This window comes from Anas platyrhynchos, chromosome Z (genome assembly GCF_047663525.1).
Source record: "Anas platyrhynchos isolate ZD024472 breed Pekin duck chromosome Z, IASCAAS_PekinDuck_T2T, whole genome shotgun sequence".
Lineage (NCBI taxonomy): Eukaryota > Metazoa > Chordata > Aves > Anseriformes > Anatidae > Anas > Anas platyrhynchos.
This window is the reverse complement of record NC_092621.1, coordinates 41,008,073-41,029,628: the sequence shown is the minus strand read 5'-3', so window position 1 is coordinate 41,029,628 and position 21,556 is coordinate 41,008,073. Positions and strand designations below refer to the sequence as shown.

General features: G+C 35.2%; 1 protein-coding gene across 2 annotated transcripts in view; it reads left to right on the top strand.

Moving 5' to 3' along the window:
- LOC101793706 (guanine nucleotide-binding protein subunit alpha-14) overlaps positions 1-21,556 on the top strand; it is a 73,144-nt gene that overhangs the window by 19,373 nt on the left and 32,215 nt on the right. For both annotated transcript variants that reach the window (XM_027446489.3, XM_038170120.2), the window contains one exon: positions 9,638-9,822. In XM_027446489.3, the coding sequence (XP_027302290.3) occupies positions 9,638-9,822 (185 nt within the window). The remainder of the gene's footprint in view (positions 1-9,637; positions 9,823-21,556) is intronic.

Genomic DNA, 21,556 nt, shown 5'->3' with positions numbered 1-21,556 from the left:
GCCAGTCCTATTCTGCCTCTATACCAATGGTATCCATAGCCTTAGCTATATAAAGGACAACTTTCTCTTAAAATTATTGATGTATTCTTGCCATTTTTTTTCTTGTAACAAACGAGGACACATTATCTGTGCTCTTACAATTTTTCAGTGCTAGTTTGTGTTTCTTGATAATACTGGATTCCTTCTAGATTCTCTCTCTCTCTCTCTTTTTTTTTTTTTTTTTTTTTTTTAATTTAGGATGGCCTGGCAGAATAGAGAAAGCAAGAAACAAGGCTGTTCAAAATGGCTTTTCTGTGAGTGGAGGAGGAAGGGGATGCATGTTATACTTCAGTGGTGCTTCATCATAAGTATTGCCTGTCATTAATGAGTGTGAGCATATGTATTAGCATCACTGGGGCAGACCTCTCTATTCTTGTCCTTCCAGAGTCTGTGGCAGAGAGCCCTTAGGCACCAACACATTGTTTTGACATAGTCTGTTGTGACAATACAAGGAAATAAGAAAGGAGTTTGGTTTCCCTGAACAAAGCCATTCAAAAATTGTATTTTATTTTTTTTTTTTGGGGGGGGGGGGGGGGTAGTTTGAGATTTATTTACTTATTTATGTGTTTTGGCAGGGAGGTTCTACTTTTAGAAGTCTACTTCTAGAAGTTCATTTCTTGGCTGATTTCAGGAACTATACTAACAACTTTTTTTTTTTACCTTTCTTTTTTTTTTTCCCCTACTGTTACTGAGAGTGAAGGTATTCAGGATTACAGGAATTTTCTGACTAATTTACAATTATTTTGAAAGTGTTGGTTAGAGTGTGTATGAAGAAAAGGTTTGTCCTACCGTTGCATGAAAGTAATAGTTGCCTTCATAAGAGTTATCAAGCTTAATTCTGTACACAGTGTAGGAGATGTGAAATTCATAGGATGACTTTTGTTGGCGTTTACTTGTTTATGGTAACGGAGGGACCTCGCTGGTTTATTCTGGCAGTTGCACTTGCACTGGACCCATTCCTTCTGCTAATAACTAACAGAGAATAGTCTAGCAAAACACAAATACATATTTAGAGTTCTTGATGTCTGATGGATTTTGTCAGTTTTAAACAAGCTTTTTCTTGTGTTTAATATACTGCTCGTTACAATACTTCCTATTACACACACAACACCAGTAATATAAACCATTATTGGCATCATTTGGGACGTCCCGCAGCAGCAAAAGATTTTCCATTAGGAACTGCTTCATTGTTTTCTTTTATTTAGTATATTTTTTTCATTTTGTTTTGTTTTTAATCAATTAAAAACAAAATGAGGTTTAAATGAAAAGAATGCATCTGCACTGAATACTAGTGATTACCTAATGTGAGGATTGAGATATCCATGGTACAAGGTGGAGGAACATTGCTCTGCTTCTCTGTGCATTGCTTTGCTGAGACCTGCCTATTCTCTGCATATATGTGACACTCTTCCTGTGCAAAACTTTTTATTATTAACTATTGCAGTTAAAAAAAAAAAAAAAGTGAACATGCAAATTAAGATAAAACTGCAAAGAAATAAAAAACACTGATTAGTGTTCTTAATCTCCTTAGATTACTACTGTTTTAATCATGGCTATTTTTTCACTTTTTGACTAGCTTTTATGTACTGTGTAGGAAATTGTTCTACTGAAATGTAACTGCCAACTTTACAGGCAATATAGAGAGTTTTTTTTTTTTTTTCTTTCCCTTGTGATTCAAGCTAGCTGTAGGACATCCAAAAAAACAGTCAGAGAGTTTTTCCAGTTCTGTTCTGGGGCAAGGCAAAGGGTGTTTCCCTAGCCCCAACATACTTTTTGCCTCTAAGAAGTGTTTTTTGGTTGGGTACTTTTCTTGCTTCCACTTTCTCATTCAGAATGCAGATGGGGAGAAGCAAAAACATACAGAAAATAGAAATGCCCACTCATTTCCCTAGCCTATAATTGTGAACCTGCTGTTCACAAATGCGTTAGGGTTTTCAGCACAGAAATCAATTGGTGCCAAAAAAATAAAATAAATAAATAAATAAAGTGTTGTCTTGAGCTAGATGCATGTGCTTTTGTTTTGGTCCTCCATGATAAGTAAAGAAGAAACTATAGAGGCTTAATGACATTTGAAGTGAGTAGGAGACACCAAAAGCAGGATGTGTTGGCTATAGGTTGCTAAAAGGGAACATAAACATTTTCTGTGTGCTGGGGTTTGCTATGAAACAACACCTCATGCCTAAGAATGTTTTATGATTCATCATAGCTTAAAATGAGTATGTGTACTAGCTTCCAGTACAGTGTTTACCAGAAATCTTAATGCAATTCTAAATCTGATCACAGAACAGGTACGTCTTATGGACATAATAGCAATTTTTCTATCTTTCTTAATGAACAAAGACTCTTGAACACACCTTTTTTGTGTTTTTTTTTTTTTTTTTTGTTTGTTTGTTTGTTTTGTTTTGTTTTGTTGTTTTTTTTTTTTTTGGTTTTTTTTTTTTTTCAGGTATGTTGTTGTGGTGGTTTTACCATGCTAGGCAGCTGAACTCCACCACAACTGCTCTCTCACTCCCCCTCCTTAGAAGAGGAGGGGAAGAAATAAAGAAAACAACAACTCATGGTTGAGATAAGGATGAGTTAATTAAAGGGAAAAAATACTTATTAAGGAAAGATTATTATTAATTAAACAATTGAACTAAAGTGAAAAAAAATAAAAATGAAAGAGGAAAAGGGAGGGGGAAAGGAAACAAACAAACAAACAAAACAGAACAAGTGAAGGCTGTGTGGAAGTGCAGAGGAAAGTTACTCTCTACGTCCCACAAATGAGTGATGCTTGACCACATCCTTGAAGCAGGACCTCAATGCACTTAGCTGGTGTTCGGGAGGACAGATGTTTTGCAACGAGAGCCCACCCCTCCCCTCTTCTTTCTGTTTCTACCTTTTATTGCTGAGTGTGACATCATATGGTATGGAATACCCCTTTGGTTGGGTTAGGTTAGCTGCCCTGGTGATGTTCCTTTCTCACTTTTTTGCCCAGTCGCTAGAAGGTTTAGAGAGAGTCCTGATGCTGTGCCAGCACTGCTCGGCAGCAGACACAACACTGGTGTGATAACACTGCTGTTCCAGCTACAAGTGCAGAGCACAGCACTGTATGGGCTGCTGCAGGGAAAGTTAACATTCCAGCCAGATCCAATACAGTGATACCTGACATGACAAGGCTGGGTTACTGACAGTATTTAAGCTTTTTTATTTTTGTTTTCTACAACTCCTGTAATTAAGTAATTCATTTTCAGATACATCAGCCTTTCAGATACTTCAGCCTTTATACTTAGTAGCAGAAAAAAACAACATTAAAATAATGTTACATAGGTGTCAAATACATGATGCCAGTGCAGAAGCAAACATTCAATTATATGCATAGCACTGGTGCATATGGATGTAGAGATCTTTCAGAAAGTTTCCTCTAGAAAGGTTTTGAAGGTTATTATTGAATATGTTTTGAGCCTCTGCCTCTCTTACTTTTACTTTGGAAATTACAAAGCTCGTATTGTAAGTTTCCTATCGTCAGCAGGGGAAAAGTCACCAAAATGTGCTTTTAGTATTTAGGATTGCAGAATGAATTATATCCTTTCCCCTGGGAACAGATTTGGAAGGTGGTTTTGAATCCTAAAGAAAATGAATGACATATCTGAAATAGTTACTGCTTATTACTGTTACAATAATTTGCCAAGATTTATTTCTTTATACTTATATGAGGCATCTTTTGTATTGTTGGGTATTAAAAAGCAATAGAAAATACTTCAAAATAATGTCTGACATATGTACCAGGAATGTTGATAGGTAAATGAACAAGAAAAGTGAAAATACACTTCATTTTTGGGATACATTTCAATGGAAAGACAAAACCAAACCAAAACAATCAAAACAAAAACAAAACACAACTAACTGTGTATGAGTTGTAGAGTTGAAATCTGCTTTTGCTTTTTCCCAGGTCATTAAAAGCCCTGCCTTGTTGTAATAGAAATGATTGTGGCATTTCTTCCCTTCCCTTCCCTTCCCTTCCCTTCCCTTCCCTTCCCTTCCCTTCCCTTCCCTTCCCTTCCCTTCCCTTCCCTTCCCTTCCCTTCCCTTCCCTTCCCTTCCCTTCCCTTCCCTTCCCTTCCCTTCCCTTCCCTTCCCTTCCCTTCCCTTCCCTTCCCTTCCCTTCCCTTCCCTTCCCTTCCCTTCCCTTCCCTTCCCTTCCCTTCCCTTCCCTTCCCTTCCCTTCCCTTCCCTTCCCTTCCCTTCCCTTCCCTTCCCTTCCCATAACTGTGTGCTTTATATTGGGAAGCTAATTTCAACTGTTAATATGGTACCACTGTGAAAGAAGTTAACAGAATACGCAGAGTAATCCAAAAGATTGCTGAATGACTTTGAAGACTTTTTTTTCTCACAAATCTGGAAAAGGTTGTTTTTCCTGCTTTAGGTCTCCTTGAAATAAGCAGAATTTTGTTCTGTGTAATTCTTCTGCATCTGTTTTAAAATATAAACTTATGTTGCTCTGACCTTTAAATTTTCAGTGAGTCATGATTATGTGCTTGAAAGTCATTTTTTTTATGTCCAGTTTTGTGCACTAGTACCATTTAGTTCTGTATATGAAACTGTTAATCCTACAGTTGTAGAGAGTTGTTTCCGTTGGCTGAAAAGCCCTAATAACAGCCTCACAAAATATTACAGATCCTGCTTATATGTAATTTAGTTCTTAATGCAGGCAGCAAATCTCCTAATTGAATTATCAAGTGCTGATATCTTTATTCTTGTAATTATTTCTGCCCATGAAATAGCTGTTTTTGTTAGCATTGCTTATTCTTCTGCAGAAGGAGTCAGAAATGAGACACAGCAAGTAAGTAAGTGCTCCTAGAGGCTTTAAAGCTAGAGTGTTTTGCAGTGCTGATAATCAACTATATTTCAAAAAACTATTCTGTCTGGGACCCTCATCCATTGAAAATGCTTGTGACTAGTAATGTAACCATTCATATGGCTCCAGTATCTCAACCTATTTCACTAAATTATGTAAAAGGAAGGGTAGGATGAGGTCATGAGACTGTCCTTAAGATGTATACTAGCTATGCCTACATTTCCTTCCTTCCTTCCTTCCTTCCTTCCTTCCTTCCTTCCTTCCTTCCTTCCTTCCTTCCTTCCTTCCTTCCTTCCTTCCTTCCTTCCTTCCTTCCTTCCTTCCTTCCTTCCTTCCTTCCTTCCTTCCTTCCTTCCTTCCTTCCTTCCTTCCTTCCTCCTGTTTCTCTTCCTGTAGTATATTCAAATCTCTTTGGTCAAATGGACAGCTTATTGTTTTACTTGTGTCATTTTGACTTTGTCATGTTTATCATGCTTGACAGTGGGGACGAATAGGATGGTAATGTGGACTTCTCTTGCTTCTGCTGTGACCAATGGCATTGCTCATATTGGTATCCAGTGACATGGCCCTTACCAGCACTACAGCTGCCAGAACAAAAGTGAAACCTGTTTTTGTGCATCAACAGACACAACATACTGTCTGCCTGTGATAATTCATGTATGGCAAGTGGAAGTGAGTGCATAGTCAGGTCTATTCTGTAGATGAAATTATCATTGGAGTTTGAGATCTACTAGTGAAAAGAGAACAGCTCTTGTGTTGGTTTTGTTAGCAAAACTAGTTAGTCAGCTTTGCTCTGTCCTTAGCAGTTAAAACTTTCTTGTTTTGGCTGTATTGACTGTCCAGTCAGTGATGTTATTAAGTTGTAGAGATCAAGTCCTTAGGAGAATAAGAGGAATAAGAGGGCATAGAGTTTTTTTTTTTTTTTTTTTTGTTTGTTTGTTTGTTTTTTGTTTATTTTTCATAACTTCTTTTTTCCCCAATAAAAAATTGACACATTAGATTTGGAAAATTAAACTGGTAGGCCAAGGAAGAGCTAAGAATAAAAGAGAGAAAACCCAAAGTTGTAATGCTTTATTCCATGAATTAACCTACAAAATTCTAGTATTTCTTTTAAATGAGAAAGTAGATTTGAGTAGGTAACACATTTGCGGCAGTAAGTATCTGAAAGAATAAAAAAGGAGTGCTTGAAGTGAATGGAAGGAAGATAAATATATCACATTAACACACACATATATATATGTTAATATATATACATATACATATTAACATATACATATATGTTAATATATGTATATATATTAACATAATATATATAATTAATATATATATTATATAAAATATATATAATATAATGTATATATATTAACATATATATATATGTATATATATATATGTTAATGTGATATAGCACCTTTGGAGAAGATTCTGTCTCTTGAACTTGTCAATATGTATTCCATATTTTGGCAATAATGATTCAACAAATCATCTCTGATGATAAATACATTAAATGGATTGTGTACAGGTGCTAACCACAAATGTTACTGAGGAGTAAAATGCACTTTGCCTGTATTATTAACACATTTGAATAAGTATATAAGTGCCTTTTTTAACATGCCTGTAATAACAGAATTTTTGTACCTTTGGGGTATATAGTCAAGTTTTAAAGTTCTCCATTATCTAATGCTTCTTTAATGGATGGCATTAAAATGTGACTTTATACATCCAAAGTATATAATCACATCAATTTTTATTGTTCTATTACGTATACTTTCCAGACAACCTGCATTTTATCACCCTATTACCATTTTTATTATTCCTAACATAAAAAGTGTACTCCATTATCTTGACTTGCACCACCTGAAGTCTTAAAAACCAAGTTCCAATTTGTGGGTTTCCATTTGTTTTCCAACTAATTTAATTAGAAAGATACTCAATCCAAATCTGGTTGTTTATGCAGTTCCATCCTGAAATGCAATTACCTTTAGCTTAATATCTCACAAGTGTGTATATTGGCATGACTACTCCACATTCAAACTCTTTTTGAAAGCCCTGCCACTTTTTCACTGGCTTTAAAATGATGCTTTGTCAAGATGTGCTTGAAAAGCCTTGTTTCATTTTAAGCTAATGAACCCTGAAGATTTTTTTAGATAGCTTATGAGAAAAGAGAAACAAAAAGCATGTATTGTTGGATTTGCATAGAGACCCTGTATTCTAGATTTATGACAAGAGGCAGAGCTAGGCACAAAAGGAGATACTGGAAGGAAGAATAAAGGAAGACTGCTATCTACTTAAGTTTGGTGTTTGGAGCACAAAGCTTTAAATCAACTTGTGTTCCCAATTATGAAAGGTCAAAAGGTAAAATAGAATGGCTCTGTTTAATTCCCATGTACTTATGTCACTTTAATGGGCCATTTTCCATTTATGTAGGTTCATACACATTAGATCTAATAGGACAATAATAAAACATTAACCTTAGATTTCTTAAAAATAAAAAAATAAAAAAATAGATAATTGCAGGGAAGAACTCTAGCTTGAATTGCATATAATCCCTTCAAAACCAGCTGCAGCTGTACCAGGCTGATTTTGGTGTTGGTGGTGCTTAGAAAAAAAGCATTTTTGCTTAGAATCAGAAACTAGTAGATAGTGTTATAAATTCAATTTTTTTAAACTTAACTTCACTGCATAGATACATGTCCCTGATGGTGAAGTTAACAGTTTCACAATTGTTTTTCTTTAACTGAAACATTAGGAGAAGGCATTGCTATAATGTGACAGGACTGTTTATTCTGACATACAAAATTCAGGTCAGCTGCTCAACCTGGGTTTATCATTGCATTCTACCCCTCCCCCCCCTTCCCCCCTTTTCCCCCTTGGCCCAATAGGAGAAAAAAAAAAAAAGAAAAAAAAAAAAAAGAAAAAAAAAAACAGTAAAAAAAACAGTTTCTGCTGGCAGTGGAAAAGGCTATGTGTTTTGGTGGGTTTGTTTGTTTTTAACTGAGTTGCGTTTGAATTTTCAAATGCATATGGTGGCATGGCAGGACCACCTTTCTGAAGGCTGTAGTATGTAATGTAACATCGGCATTTTACTAAAACAAATTCCCTCAGGAATTTGTGTTTCACATTTATTCCAACATACCTCTATGTTCCATCTCTCTCAAGTAAGCCAATACTATGGCAAAATTTTAAAAATCCCAAACGTTACTTGAAAGAACAGCAATGTTAATCTTAGAATCACAGAATCACTTATGTTGGAAAAGCCCTCTAACATCATCTGGGCCAACCTTAAACCTAGCACTGCCAAGTCCACTATTAAACCACGTCCATAAGTATCACATCTACATGTGTTTTGAAGACTTCCAGAGATGGTGACCCAACCACCTCCCAGGGCAGCCCATTCCAATGCCTAACAGCCCTTTCAGTGCAGAACTCTTCCTAATATCCAACCTAAACTTCCCTGGTGCAACTTGAGGCCCATTCCTCTATGAAGGAATTCAGCAAGTGATAACTTGTTGCCTGGGAGACAAGACTGACCCCCACCCTGCTACAACCTCCTTTAAGGTAGTTGTAGAGACAAATAAGGTCTCCCCGACCTTCTTCTTTCAGACAGAAGTATTATACACTTCTTATTTATCAACTAAAAAGAGTAGAGCTATGTTTCATTCTTCTGATGAGCACTGTAGGTCCTGTTTCCTGTTGAGTAGAGCTGTTCTAGCACTGTCATGGAGAAGGACAGTTGAATAATGCTGGCTTGAATACAGGACAACTACAGCTTTGAAGGGATGTCCAGAACGGATGGTGCAAAATCAAAAAAAAAAAAAAAAAAAAAAAAAAAAAAAAGAACTGATGTGGCAAATGTTTCAGAAAAACGGCTATACAAGTAATAGATGATGACAGTTTACACTCTTTCAGGTTATCTGGGTTTTGCTTATTACTGTTAATGTTTGGAGCTCTATAAATGCGTACTATTTCACTAAAAAGATACCACTATCTGCTATGGTACTGAGATACTATATCTTAAGACATAATTTTCACAGAGAGACTCCTTTCTATTTGTCCTGCTGATGTATTTTCGACACCTAGTGGTATTAAGTGTAAATTACTGAAAACTTGTTATTGGGTGTGCTGTCTTACCATCAGTAGTCTGAGGGAAGGAGTGAAGCCAATCCTATGGCTCAGCCAGAATGCATTTATTGCTAAACTTCTGAAAATTTAGAAGAAAGTATAATGAGTATTTTTTGGCCCTGTATGATCTTCCAGCTGGGGAAGGACAGAAAGGGCTGCCCTTAGCACTCATAAGAGCTCTGAGATAGAAATGAATTTGTTGTTCAGGATTCAGGATTAGTGCAGGCTCAATTATTAAGGTACATGTATAAACAGTATATAAGCTTTGTATAGTTTTTCAATGTTGAGGATTTTCATCCAAACTTCTTTCTCATCTAGTCACTCATCGTGCTTCTTTTGTAATATGATGTCTACCTACAAGATACTTGTGTTAAACATTGTAAGATGTATCACAAAAATATACTTTGATGTGTCTAACCAACAGGCTCCCAAACACAGAAATACAAATTCTTATTAAAACTATAAAAGTTATGGAAAATGGAAAATTGAAAAATTGTTACTACAATTAATGGTGATCATTATGCTTACTTAGATAATGTGCACATGCTTGCACTTGTATTTACAAGTATTTTCAACTGCCAGGATTTTCAATTACTACAGTGTTTTTTTTCCTTTCTCTCCTCCCTACCTCTATCATAGGCACTGGAGAAAGTGGAAAGAGTACTTTCATTAAACAAATGAGGATTATTCATGGATCAGGCTACACAGAAGAAGACAGGAAAGGCTTCACAAAACTGGTTTACCAAAATATATTTACTGCCATGCAAGCTATGATCAGAGCCATGGACACGCTCAAAATACAATACACATCTGAAGAGAATGAGGTAAGCCTGTGCAAAGAAAATTCAAATTTTAAATTTATATGTGAATAAACTGAGTCTTAACTTACACCCAGAACCTTAAAAGTCTGTATACCTGGCAGTGAGTTCAGTGCCTCACAGTCTGATTCTGTGGAAACATGGGGAGTTTCTAGTAAAAATAGAGGCAGGGCAGGGTGGATATGGGATTGGAGGTGGGTAGAAAGAGAGAACTTTCAATGTTGAAAGTTGGTAGTAGGTACAAAAAAAATACTTTTTTTCGGGGGGGGGGGAAGAATCTAAAGTTCGATAAAGTTGGAAGAAAATGAAGTTGGATTGGACAGTAATATACACTTTTTTTGTCAGCAGAGCTCAAGAATGAGGAACTTTGGGTCTGTTTTGTAGGAAAACACCACATCTATTAAACTTTGGTATGCTTTGAAACATACCCCCTTCTATGGATTTGATGCACCCTTATGCACTAAAATATAGAATGTCTTCTCCAACCTTTCTTAGTTTCAATGTATGTTATACAGTTAATTTTGTTGTTATTTCGGTATTTCGGTGCTTGGGACTGTAGAACTATGCAAAAATAATGTTTCAGTTAAATCAGTTGCTTTTTTTTTGGGGGGTGGGGGGTGGGGGTGGGATGAGGATCATAGCTAGATTATTAAGAGTTGCCAGGTTCTAAAACATGGGGTTTTGTTTATTCACTTTGCTCAAGTATTATGAAGAATATATAAGCAAATTATTGGGTGATATTTTTTAAAATTAATACTGATTTCCAGTTAGCTAAGTTTTGGTTTTAAGATGGGGAAGACTGTGTATAAAGAGTATCAAGAATAAATAAGTTATAGATTTTATGTTTTTTTTTTTTTTTTTTTTATTATTATTATTATTTTAATTAAAATACTGTGAAGAAAACATAGCTGATAACTTACTTTTCCTTCATAAATATGATCATATATATGAAGAATACAAAGAAGAAAATTATGATTTTTTGTTTGTTTGTTTGTTTTAGTTGTTTTTTATTGTGTATTTGCTTTGGGTAATAGCAAAGAAGAATGGAAAATGTTTAAAGTAAACGTCTAGGACATTACTTTTTTTTAATTTTTTTTAATCACAAAAAAAAAACAGATGGTGTCAAGAAAGACAAATTTTGGAGTTGAGAGAACTGAGGTGTTAGGGTAATTCTTTCTTACAAAAAAAAAAAAAAAAAAAAAAAAAAAAAGCCTGAGAGGTAATCAGTTGTTTGTAAAATGCCTTTAGATTCTAAGGAAAAAAATAGTTACAGAAGCAGAAAATGTGTTTGTGTTTGTGAGTATACTTCATCCTAATTCAGATGTGTATATTTTCCTGAAATTATGATAACTGGAATCTCTTTGAAGAAATATATTTGTGCTGCCTCTTCCTGAATTTTTGGTTTTGTTTTTCTTTTCTTCTCTTCAAGAAAAAAGTATGAACGTTTAATAAACAGCAAACCTTTTCTCATTCTGGGCTCTGAGTGCTGAGCTGGACACCTTCCCATAACACAGTATTCAGGCTAAACTGTGTTGCTGCTGGTTGCTGTGCTGCCAGTGTCTCCAGATGCAAAAGATTTTAACTCTATTGCATATTTTTTAGAGAGAGGCAGAAGTTGATGTGGTGTTTTTTTATTAAAGGTTAAAAAAGTGCTAACAGCACAGTATGACAAGCTCAGCTTTGGTGGCATTTAGAAAGAAAAATCACTTTTGCTTACACGTGGAGAGACTTGAGAGGTGATAGGAAAATTGCAATGCTGTGTCTTGCCAGTTGCAAGACACGGCTACAGATTAGTCTTTCAGTTAGGTGGTGAATATACAATGCAATGCACTGTAAATCTTATTAAACTTCATTAAATGGTCTTAAGCCTGTTATGGACTACAGTTGACAACTGTGATTAAACAGAGAAGTTGTAGTTCTGGTGTCAGAGTTGTATTACAACAGTGTGCCCAGTGGCCATACCAAAACTGTCCAGTGTGCTCCTTGTTTCAATAAGTCCATCTTTTCCCTGAAAAAATAGTTTTCCTCTGGCCATTTTATTTATTTGATTATTTGATCGATTGATTGCTTTTCTTATATCCCTGTTGTTCTTTGACAGGACAGATTTCCTCCTGTGTGGGCCCTGGGATTCTCTCTCTGTTGAATATCTCCTCGTTTAATGGTTTTGTAGTGGAGTACAGATTGTTCTATGCCGAGTGTCTCTTCCCTCTAAATGTAATGTGTACAAATCTGTAACTTATAGATGGACAGAATGTCCAAATAGGCTTCTTAGTGTTTGCAAATAAAAGCAAGTTTTATAGAAGGCGTTAAAGAGATTCTTTACTGCTGTTGTCAACTACAAGTATTTAAATAAATGGTCTGACTTTCTACAGATGCTGAACAGATGCTAACTGAAATTGTCCTGCATCTAGACATGAAATGTTTTTTTGGTGTTGCTTTTTAAGTTGCTTAGACCTTTAATTTTAATTAAGCAAGCTTTTTTTTTTTTTTTTTTTTTTTTTAATCCTAATTTCAGGTGGTATGTACTTTGTCTCATCTTCAGTTTCCAGTTAGAGGTGTCATAGCATATTTTGGGTTCATGTTAAACATAAAACTTGTAAATGCTTAGGAACCTAATTCTTCAAGTCATAATTATAGTACTAATTGAAACACATAGAAGATATGAGTTGCTACTGTAGTGGAAATATCCAGGATTGGAAAGGTTTTCAGGGAATGATTTGCAAGGTTTTTTTTTGTTTTTGTTTTTTTTTTTTCATATAATTGATTAAGGTTTGGGGTCCTAATGACTTTTCAGGGTTTTCTATTATCAATAATAAATTTTGCTTTGAGTTTTATCTACATTGCAGCATAGAATGCAACTTTCAGTTATGAAAATTGAAATAGGTAGATTCCTCACATCTGTTAATAAATTAAAAAATCAAACATGCACAGTAATTGCCTATGTGAAACTACTGTAGTCTCACGCACTCTCCTGGGGCTGCATTTACAAATGTAGCTGCAGCTGCTTTTTGTCTCTCCCAAATTTGCCACAGAATAACTAACAGGAAAACGGCACTTCAACAGATAGAGCTTGAAAAGAATATTTATTGAGTTTGCAATTAAATTCTCTTCTGTTAATTTTATAGAAAAAAAAAAAGCCGGAATATTGTTTTTGTAACAATAATGCTGTAACAACTGAAGATTACTGAAATATCTCTTTTTGTCTTCATTCTCTTTAATAAATATTTTGCATGCTGTTTGCTGTACAACATGAAGAATTTGTTGCTTACTCATCTGAGTACACTATATCATGTTGCCAGGAAAAATGTACTATTAAGTGTATTTTTTGAATGTATTGCTTGGTATCTGATCAGTTAGCTAGTTCCTGTTTATGACCTGTTTATAAAACTTACTGCTGGAGGTGAACTGTCTGGGGGGTGAGGGGTAGGGAGAAATATTTATTATTTATAAGTCATTTTTTCAGAGTCATAGAATAGAAAATAATAAATTAAGTGTTGATTTGGTATCTGGTTGCAGTGTAACATTATTTACAATCTCTGAGGATAGTCTTTTAATGTGAGGGTTTGAGTCAGTTACTTTTAAAAACTTTTCTTCTTACCATATGATAATAGAGACTGTCAAACAAAACAAAAACAAACAAACAAACAAAAAGACAGAAGTTAATGGCAGACTGTCTCCTGGCTTATTTGGGAAATTGTGATTGAGTTGATGTGAACATTAAGATTTAAGTTAATGAAAGAATGAATGCTCATGTGAGGCAAAGGGAAATAAAAAATCAGCTGATAGCTGAGAGACAGTAAACATTTTTAGCATTTAATTTTATTTATTTTTTTATTAATCAATATAAGTTCAGGTGTAGGGAAAGAAAACACAACTTCAAACAAAAGGAGGATGAAATCAGGTGGTGTTGGAAGACGGGAAGACACAACATTTCACTTGTGAGTAGTACATCAGTCTTCAAAGGCCGCTTTTAAAATAGTTCTGGGTTGCTTCAATGCGCCAATGAGTCACTTTTTGCTGGATTATGTTAGTCTTTTCTGAATGACAAAATATGTGTCAGAAATAAATCGTTCAAGCCTATTTGCACTGGAAATTCACCGGAGATTTTAAACAATTAGTTCACCAAACCTTCTCCCTCATTTTTCAATCTAACATGTATCCTGTATCCCAGGAAAATCACTCTTTCCCTTCCACAATTAAGGCACAGTTAGAAGTTTCAATTTACTCGTATGAAGAAAAAAAAATAAAATAATAAAAAAAAAAAGGCACTTAACCCACTGTGAAGACTTTTTTTATATAGCTGCTCAGGATGAGGATCATAGAATAGGAATCCAGTCCTGTTGTTGTGGGTTGGTTTGTTTTTTAAAATACCCTGGTAAGATGACAGTGCATATGCTTGCAATTAGCAACAGATCTTTGTAGCTGTATGTACAGTTATTTTTTCCTAAGCATAAAAACAGAATACTGCATAAAAATGTATTTCAGAAAGAGACCATCTTGTTGCATATCCAAAACGCATCTTTTGTCTTTAAGAACTAGTATTCTAATGTCTTACTGTCTTACAAAGTTGCTCTGGCATGAGTGTGTGTTGGCAAAATTAACGTTAGTCTGAACAAGGGAAGTATAGGGAAGTATGACCCTGTCAAATAAGTTTTATGTGAAAAATAATGGACTTACCTTAAAAAAGGGAAATGCAAAAACACAAGTGGACTAAATCGAGATGAGGGAATTACTGAAGCAAGTCATGTAACTGTAACAAATGGAAAACATAGTAAAGAGTGATTTCTGGTTGATGTATCTAAATGATTGTATTTGAAAATGTGGAACATGACTCACCATAGTTCATTCTTCTTTGCATTTTTTAAAACTTTTGAAACTGTTTCTCATGGCAGGTGCTTTATAGACAGTCTGGATGTATTTTTTTAGTAGTTTATTTTATAGAGTTGCTGATGCAAAACATTCCAAAATATATTGCGTCCTTGTTCATAACAAACATGTTTAATCATGGGCCAATGCACAAAGTCTGGGTCTAGGCACTCCTACACAGAGGGTTCAATTTGATTTTCCAAGGAAATGAGACTAATTTTATCTGGTTTTGGACCTTCTGTATGACTTCAGTTGAATTCAGCAAAAATGTCAAAGTTAAAAACATAAAATTCCTGGCTTCAGAACATTTAGCTCTGCTAGATGGTTAAAAGTAAGAAACGGGAAAGGAGAAAAGGAAAGCTGCTCTAAAGTAACTTTAAGTAAAAAAAAGTAAAATTAAGTAAAATCAATCAATGGATGAAGGGTTCCTGTCAGAGTATCTATGAGAGGAACTGGGGTTCAGTCAGTCACAAAAATTAACTGTGGGAAACCAGGCAGTTATTTGCACATGGGGATGTAGCATCGTATGCTTAGACACTGAATACACAACATCGGACTTTTTGCTTCCTCCTTGGAAGGACACAGCTTTTTGTTAGATTTTATGTCTCATCTGCCAGCTTGTATCTGCCAGTATACAATCTAAAACTCTATGACATGGGCAGCAACATGAGATCACAGAATCACAGAATCACAGAATTTCTAGGTTGGAAGAGACCTCAAGATCATTGAGTCCAACCTCTGACCTAACACTAACAGTCCCCACTAAACCATATATAAAACACATTAATATTTAATTTACTGCTCTCCACATGTAAGTCAGGAAGGAACTTTTCAAGTTCTTCTTCCCTGCCCCACACATAGGATATGCACATTTTCAGTTGCGGTTGTGTGTGTGCTTGTTGACATAAAAATATATGGGAATGTTGAGGGTGTGGATTGTTTTTTGTTTTTTCTTTTTCAGTCATGTTAATCAGCATGCCTTACTGTGTTTAAAAATTGCCATAATCATAATGGATCTGTTTCCAAGTGATACCACTACCTTGAATGGTGCAAATCTCATTCTGGTATAAGTTATAGTACAAGTGTGTGTGTTTATAAATGATAATTGACTGTTCTTAAGAGACCTATAGGAATGCTTCACATGCCTGTAAATATTGGTACTATGGCTTCCTTCCTTCACTTTAAAATCTGAGTTTCTCTATCATGGCATCTTGTTGGTACATACTGGTGTTGACTTCTTTTGCTTCTCCCTGTCCAGAGAGGTTACTTGCATAATTTTTTGCATTGCTCTGTTGAATTTAAATACATGTGACTGACTAGGTTTAGTGTGGTTTTCTGTCTTCCTCTTCTTCTTCTAAATTCAGAATCATGGACTGCTGGCTTGATTTCCTTCCTAAATAATTTCTATAATTTCTAGATACACCCAGATGCAAAAGCAATAATGACATACTTTTGCTATTATTTTAACATCTAAGTTCCAAACACCCACTTCACTATTTTCTAGTGAAATTGCTATATTCATTTGTCCTTCAAAATAATTGTTGATTAGAAATCTTAGGACATTTCTTTACCTGTTAAAATCTCTGAGCAACCAGAAACCTGACAGAGTTTTGCTTTTAATTTATTTCACAAACTCATTCTAAGTTTTGTGTCTTCTTCTTGTTATTTAGCCATAGGGTTTGTTTGTTTATTTTGCTTTGTTTTGTGGTATTTGCATGTTTCTGTATTTTTATTTTTTTACTTTCTGTCAGTGAAATCTTTTGTTTAAGTTGTTTTTTGTTTGTTTGTTTGTTTGTTTTTGATGTTGCTTTTGGTTTTTGCACCATGGAAGATGGTTTATCCTACCAGAAATATAGGGCTAACCTTTCAAATTTTTTTCATCTACTTAAAAGTGTCTTTTGGATGTTTTAGGAAAAAAACATGTAAACATCTTTAACTGCAGCAATATCACATGTGGCATAGCAGAAAAAAAAGAGATGCGTATCTTAGAAAACATATCTTAGAAAACATATACACTTAAAGTTTGGGGCATAGAAATAAAGGATGGGAGAAAGTTTTTGCTTGTGTATTGCATTTTCAATGAAGTTTAGGCTGTTTGGATTTCCTTAGAGAGTGATTTTGAATTTCATAGAGGACTCCTGGGCTGTAGGGTAGTTGCATAATTCTTTCTTTATAAGGAACCTATTTTCTCTTAAAGTACTAGTAAGTGCATCTGTGCTCTGAATTCTACTGGCTTGAAGAGAAGTAAAGCTGGTGGATACTGACATCATCTTGAATTTAGAATTTAGAATAGTTCAGTTGGAAGGGCCCTTCAGCGATCATCAATTCCAACTACCTGATTGCTAACCAAAAGCTAAAGCATCTTATTGATGGTATTATCCAAGTACTTCTTGAACGCTGACAGGCGTGCGGTGTCAACTACCTCTCCAGGAAGCCTGTTTCAGTGTTTGACCATCTTCACAGAGAAGAATTTTGTCCTAACATCCAGTCTGAACCTGCCCTGGTGCAGCTTGGTGCTGTTGTGCTGGTGAGAAATAAGTGCTTACAAATGTTAAAAGTCTTCTGACCAATAATTGCGCCTATATTTTCATAAATTAGGAATAATAGGAAATAGGAAAATAGGAAATTTGGACAGAGATGTAACAGTAAGGCTGATGAACATTTCAAAATGTGCATGAATTCTTACAAAATATTGATCTAACACATAAAACTTAGCTGAGTCTGAACTGTAGAGTTCCAGAGACTATTACCAAAATCAGGTACTTCTCAGTGTTGATAGTTTGCTACATGTTTAACAAAAATTGCTATATCCATCTGTAGCTTCTGGAATTTGTTGCGGCTTTTTCTCTTGACATGAGCTTTCGTCTAAATTGCTGTAATTTATTAGGTATTGTTTCTATGCAGCATTTAGCACAACATAAAGAAGTATACAAGCACATTAACAATACATAAGTAACCCAGTGTTGCAGGAAGAACGGCCGAAAGCACGACAGACACCAGTATGGTCAGATCATGCTCCATTTTATTACCCGAATAGCCTGACTTTTCTAGTGAACTTAACAGGGGCAGATAGTGTCTCACACAAGATTATTGGTCAAAAGCACTCAGACAAGCAACTAGAAGAAAACAACCCCACCTGCAAGAAAACAACCCCCTTGTGATTAGCAGTCATGTAGACCTTGTCCTTGAAGCCAACTACTGGCAACAATATTTTTCTAAATTCCTCAATTGGGTGATGTGGGAACACTGTCATGGGAACTTCTCACAGTTGTCCTGGTAGCTTGGTTTGCTCAGCTGCAGCAAGCCATGAGATCTTTGCTGTTTCAAAAATCCCTCAACAACCCAGCAGAATTTTACTGCATTATGAATGATTAGGCAGAAACCCTTCTTCTGCCAGTAGTTAATTCGTTGCACCTAGATCTCCTCTCATTTTACAATGCTATGAATTGTACTGGCTAAACAATAAATATAGATGAAAAGTGATCTGATAATGAAAAGGTATTATAGTAATGACAGAAAAAATAATTAGTGATGTATAGCTAATAAATGATGACTCCAGACTTGTATTTAGTTTTGTATTTTAAAGTGAAGGATTTCTTATCCAGAAGAATGTGTACAAGTAGTTAACATTTTTTTTTTTTTTCAGAATAGAATAGAATTTAATGTTCTGCAGGCCTAATGTCCTTCCTGTTCCCTTCCTTTGTAACAACTGAATTATTCTATTGCCTTCGTTGTGGCTGTGAAGGCATTATTTATTGGCAACTGAAACAAAGTAAAGCTTGGTAAACTAATCTGCTAATGGTACAGAAGACAGAATAGAATCCAGTTCACTTATTGTATGCGCTGTGGGCTAGAAAGTTAAAAAGCAGTAAAACTTTATTATAGAGGCTGAAACAAAGTCACTGAACAAAGGCTGCTGTGGCTCAATATGTTATCTCACCCAGCTCCTCTGCCAGAATTTCTTGCTTCAGTGTCAGAGTCAGCATGGGAAACATGCCTCTGGCTCTGTTGTCTGCGTTCAGTCTGGCAAATTCACATCTGTAATTGTCACAATAAAATTAGCCAGAGTTCATCTCTGAGAGCCCTTGGTCAGAAGAGTAAGGAAAAAATGTCTCTGGATCAGAAAGCGACTACAAATCATCTTTTTTATGACTAATTTGTCGAAAGTTCTAAGAAATTATTGGTTAAAACAACAGACAATTCTGCATTTTCTGATTTGGCACTAGGATCCGGAGGTTGAATCAGTCGTGAAAGGAAGATACTTGAACATGTGTATCACAGCTGGAGGCTTTTGATATCTGCACACAACTGGCTGTAGAAAAGGCGGGTTCTCTGCGTGAAAGCCCAAGTGTTTTTGCTGACAACTTTTTCCAGTCTATTCTTGTGCGGCTTTTCTTGCATACTTCACTTTTTATTGAGATAGAAATGAGTGTGCTTATGCAGTTATGCAGTTGAAAAATCCTAATTCCTAGAAAAAAAAGACAGAAATTTACTGTAATATGGAACTATATGGAACTAACTCCTTGCATTGGAAAATTTAACTTTTTTTTTTTTTTTTTTATGGAAAGTTTAATGGGTATTTTTCTAAGGGAAAACTGGCAAATTTCTGTGCTGCTGCAATTAAATCTTTTAATGAACAAGAAGACAAATAAATTAATGGCAGATGAAAAGACCAAAATCACTTAAATCAACATATGCTGTCATGTTAAGAATGTAAAAGCCACTTCAAAAAGAGAAGCAGCTAGAAAACTCCTCTAGGCCTTCTCTTTCCTTAGTGCTAAAGCCTGTGACACATTTTGTGAATATATGATCTGCTGACAAAATTATTCTTTGGAATAATTCTGCTCTGATGAAGAAGTGGTTTTAGTGTTAGTCTGTTTCTTAGCAAACACCATGATGCCATTTTTTACTCTTTTGGTTGTTATTCTTTGCATACATAGAAATATGATACGTATTGTTCTTTTAATAATTTTAATTTATATATTCTTGCTCTGTATAAAATGATTCTAGAGACCGTTATATTGATGATGGTCCGTAAGCTCAGTTATCTGACCTCCCTTCCTGATAGTAGAGTGCTACTTTTGGACAGAATATGATGCTCTTCAACTGAATGCCTCTTTGCATGCAGTCTGATGTTTTTTCTTGTATGCTTTTTCCATTGTCTCTGTGTTTGACTGGGGAATGAATTTAGAGACATGGAGAAATACCTGCTACTATCTGGAGGCAGCATTACCAAAGCACAAAAAGGAGGTCCTCCTGCTGTAGTAGGGCTGATGTCTCTTGTTGCTTTTTCTGGATGAGCAGATATTGATGGTGTTATCTATTTGTGAGGGCTGGACAAATCTTGAAGAGATGTTGTGCTTGGTAGCAGTCATTTAGAGTCTGCAAAGGTCCTGTTTGCTTGTGCAAAATACAGATCTCAATGGCTTTGACACTCAAACCAGTATTTATTTACTCATCCATAGAGCAACAAGAGTACAGTAAATGAAGTCCAGATGGATTTTTCTGCCCTTATTCACTCTGCTTTATAAAACTGTAATGGTAGGGGTTATTGTGAGATTAGCTTTCCCAAGAAGGTAGGTGTGGTAACAGCAGCAAAGAAAGCTGGGGTGCACAGGTCAGCAGCTCATCACAGGAAAGGGAAACCTGGCAGGAATATTTGCACCTTTCAAACAAAACATCTTTCTTTCTGTCACTTGACGCTTACCACCTTAGTTGCCTATTGAAAATGTGCAATGGTGTAGAATAAATTATATTAGGATGCAAGATACTGGGGAGAAAACTTGAACTTTTTTTCTTTTAATTCTTCCTTCGGTGAACTTCTGTGTGCACTTGAAAATTCCTATTTCTTAGAATAAATACATAGCAAATATGTCTGAAAATATACTAAGCTTGTGTAACTTCAAGGAGTGTATATCTCATGTTTTTGGGGTATTTATAGATTGCTACACTGAGATGAAAAGTTGTCTTACTTGCCCTTAGGCTACAGTGCATAAAATATTTCAAAACAGCAACAGAATAAATAAACTATTAAAAGTTTACATGAAAGAGGAAAAAGATGATGATGTAAAATGTTATAATTACACATGCAACTATTTATGAGCTTTAAGGAACTGACTGAAAGTCAGACTTCTGTCTAATATACTCCTTTTAACATGCTTGGTAAAATTAAGTTTTATACTAGAAATTCTGAAGAAAATTCAGAATTCTGGTTCAAGAATTAGATTATTTTTTTTTTCCACATGGTTATTTGGCTTCTCAAATCTACAGGTCTCTCTATCTGAATTGGGCTGTGAGTTTATTCTCCCTTTTAGCATACTTATTTGTCTAAATGGGCACATACCTTTCTAAATGAGGTCTGTATTGATTTACCCAGGGGTCTCTGTTTGAAGTTGAGACTGCACCATAGGCAATATGATAAAAAATAAATGAATAAATAAATAAATAAAGATCACCTGCATCTTCCCTTCTTTCTCTCATAGCTGCATACATAGCTAAGTGCTTACAATATTAGTTGCATGCTTTAGTTGGTGTGTTTCTTTTTTGCTTCTGGTGTGGTTTTGTGTGTGTTTGTGCTACAGGTATTCATTTTCCTTCTCTCACTCATTAACAAAAATGAATCTTAGTTTTCTAGGTATATACTATAATTTTAAAATTTCTAATACTTCTTTAAAGATTTTTTGTAATTTGCGTTGGTTTCTGAACATGTTGTCCGAAACATATTGTGAAAATTCTTGGCAATTGGCAAGCACTCTTTTAAAACAGAAATCTTACTGTAAGTGTCCAAGGAAACTGAAAAGACTGTGTAAGTAATAGTATGGATTGTTTGATTGAATAGAATGCAACAATATGATTATACGAATGGGTAAACTAA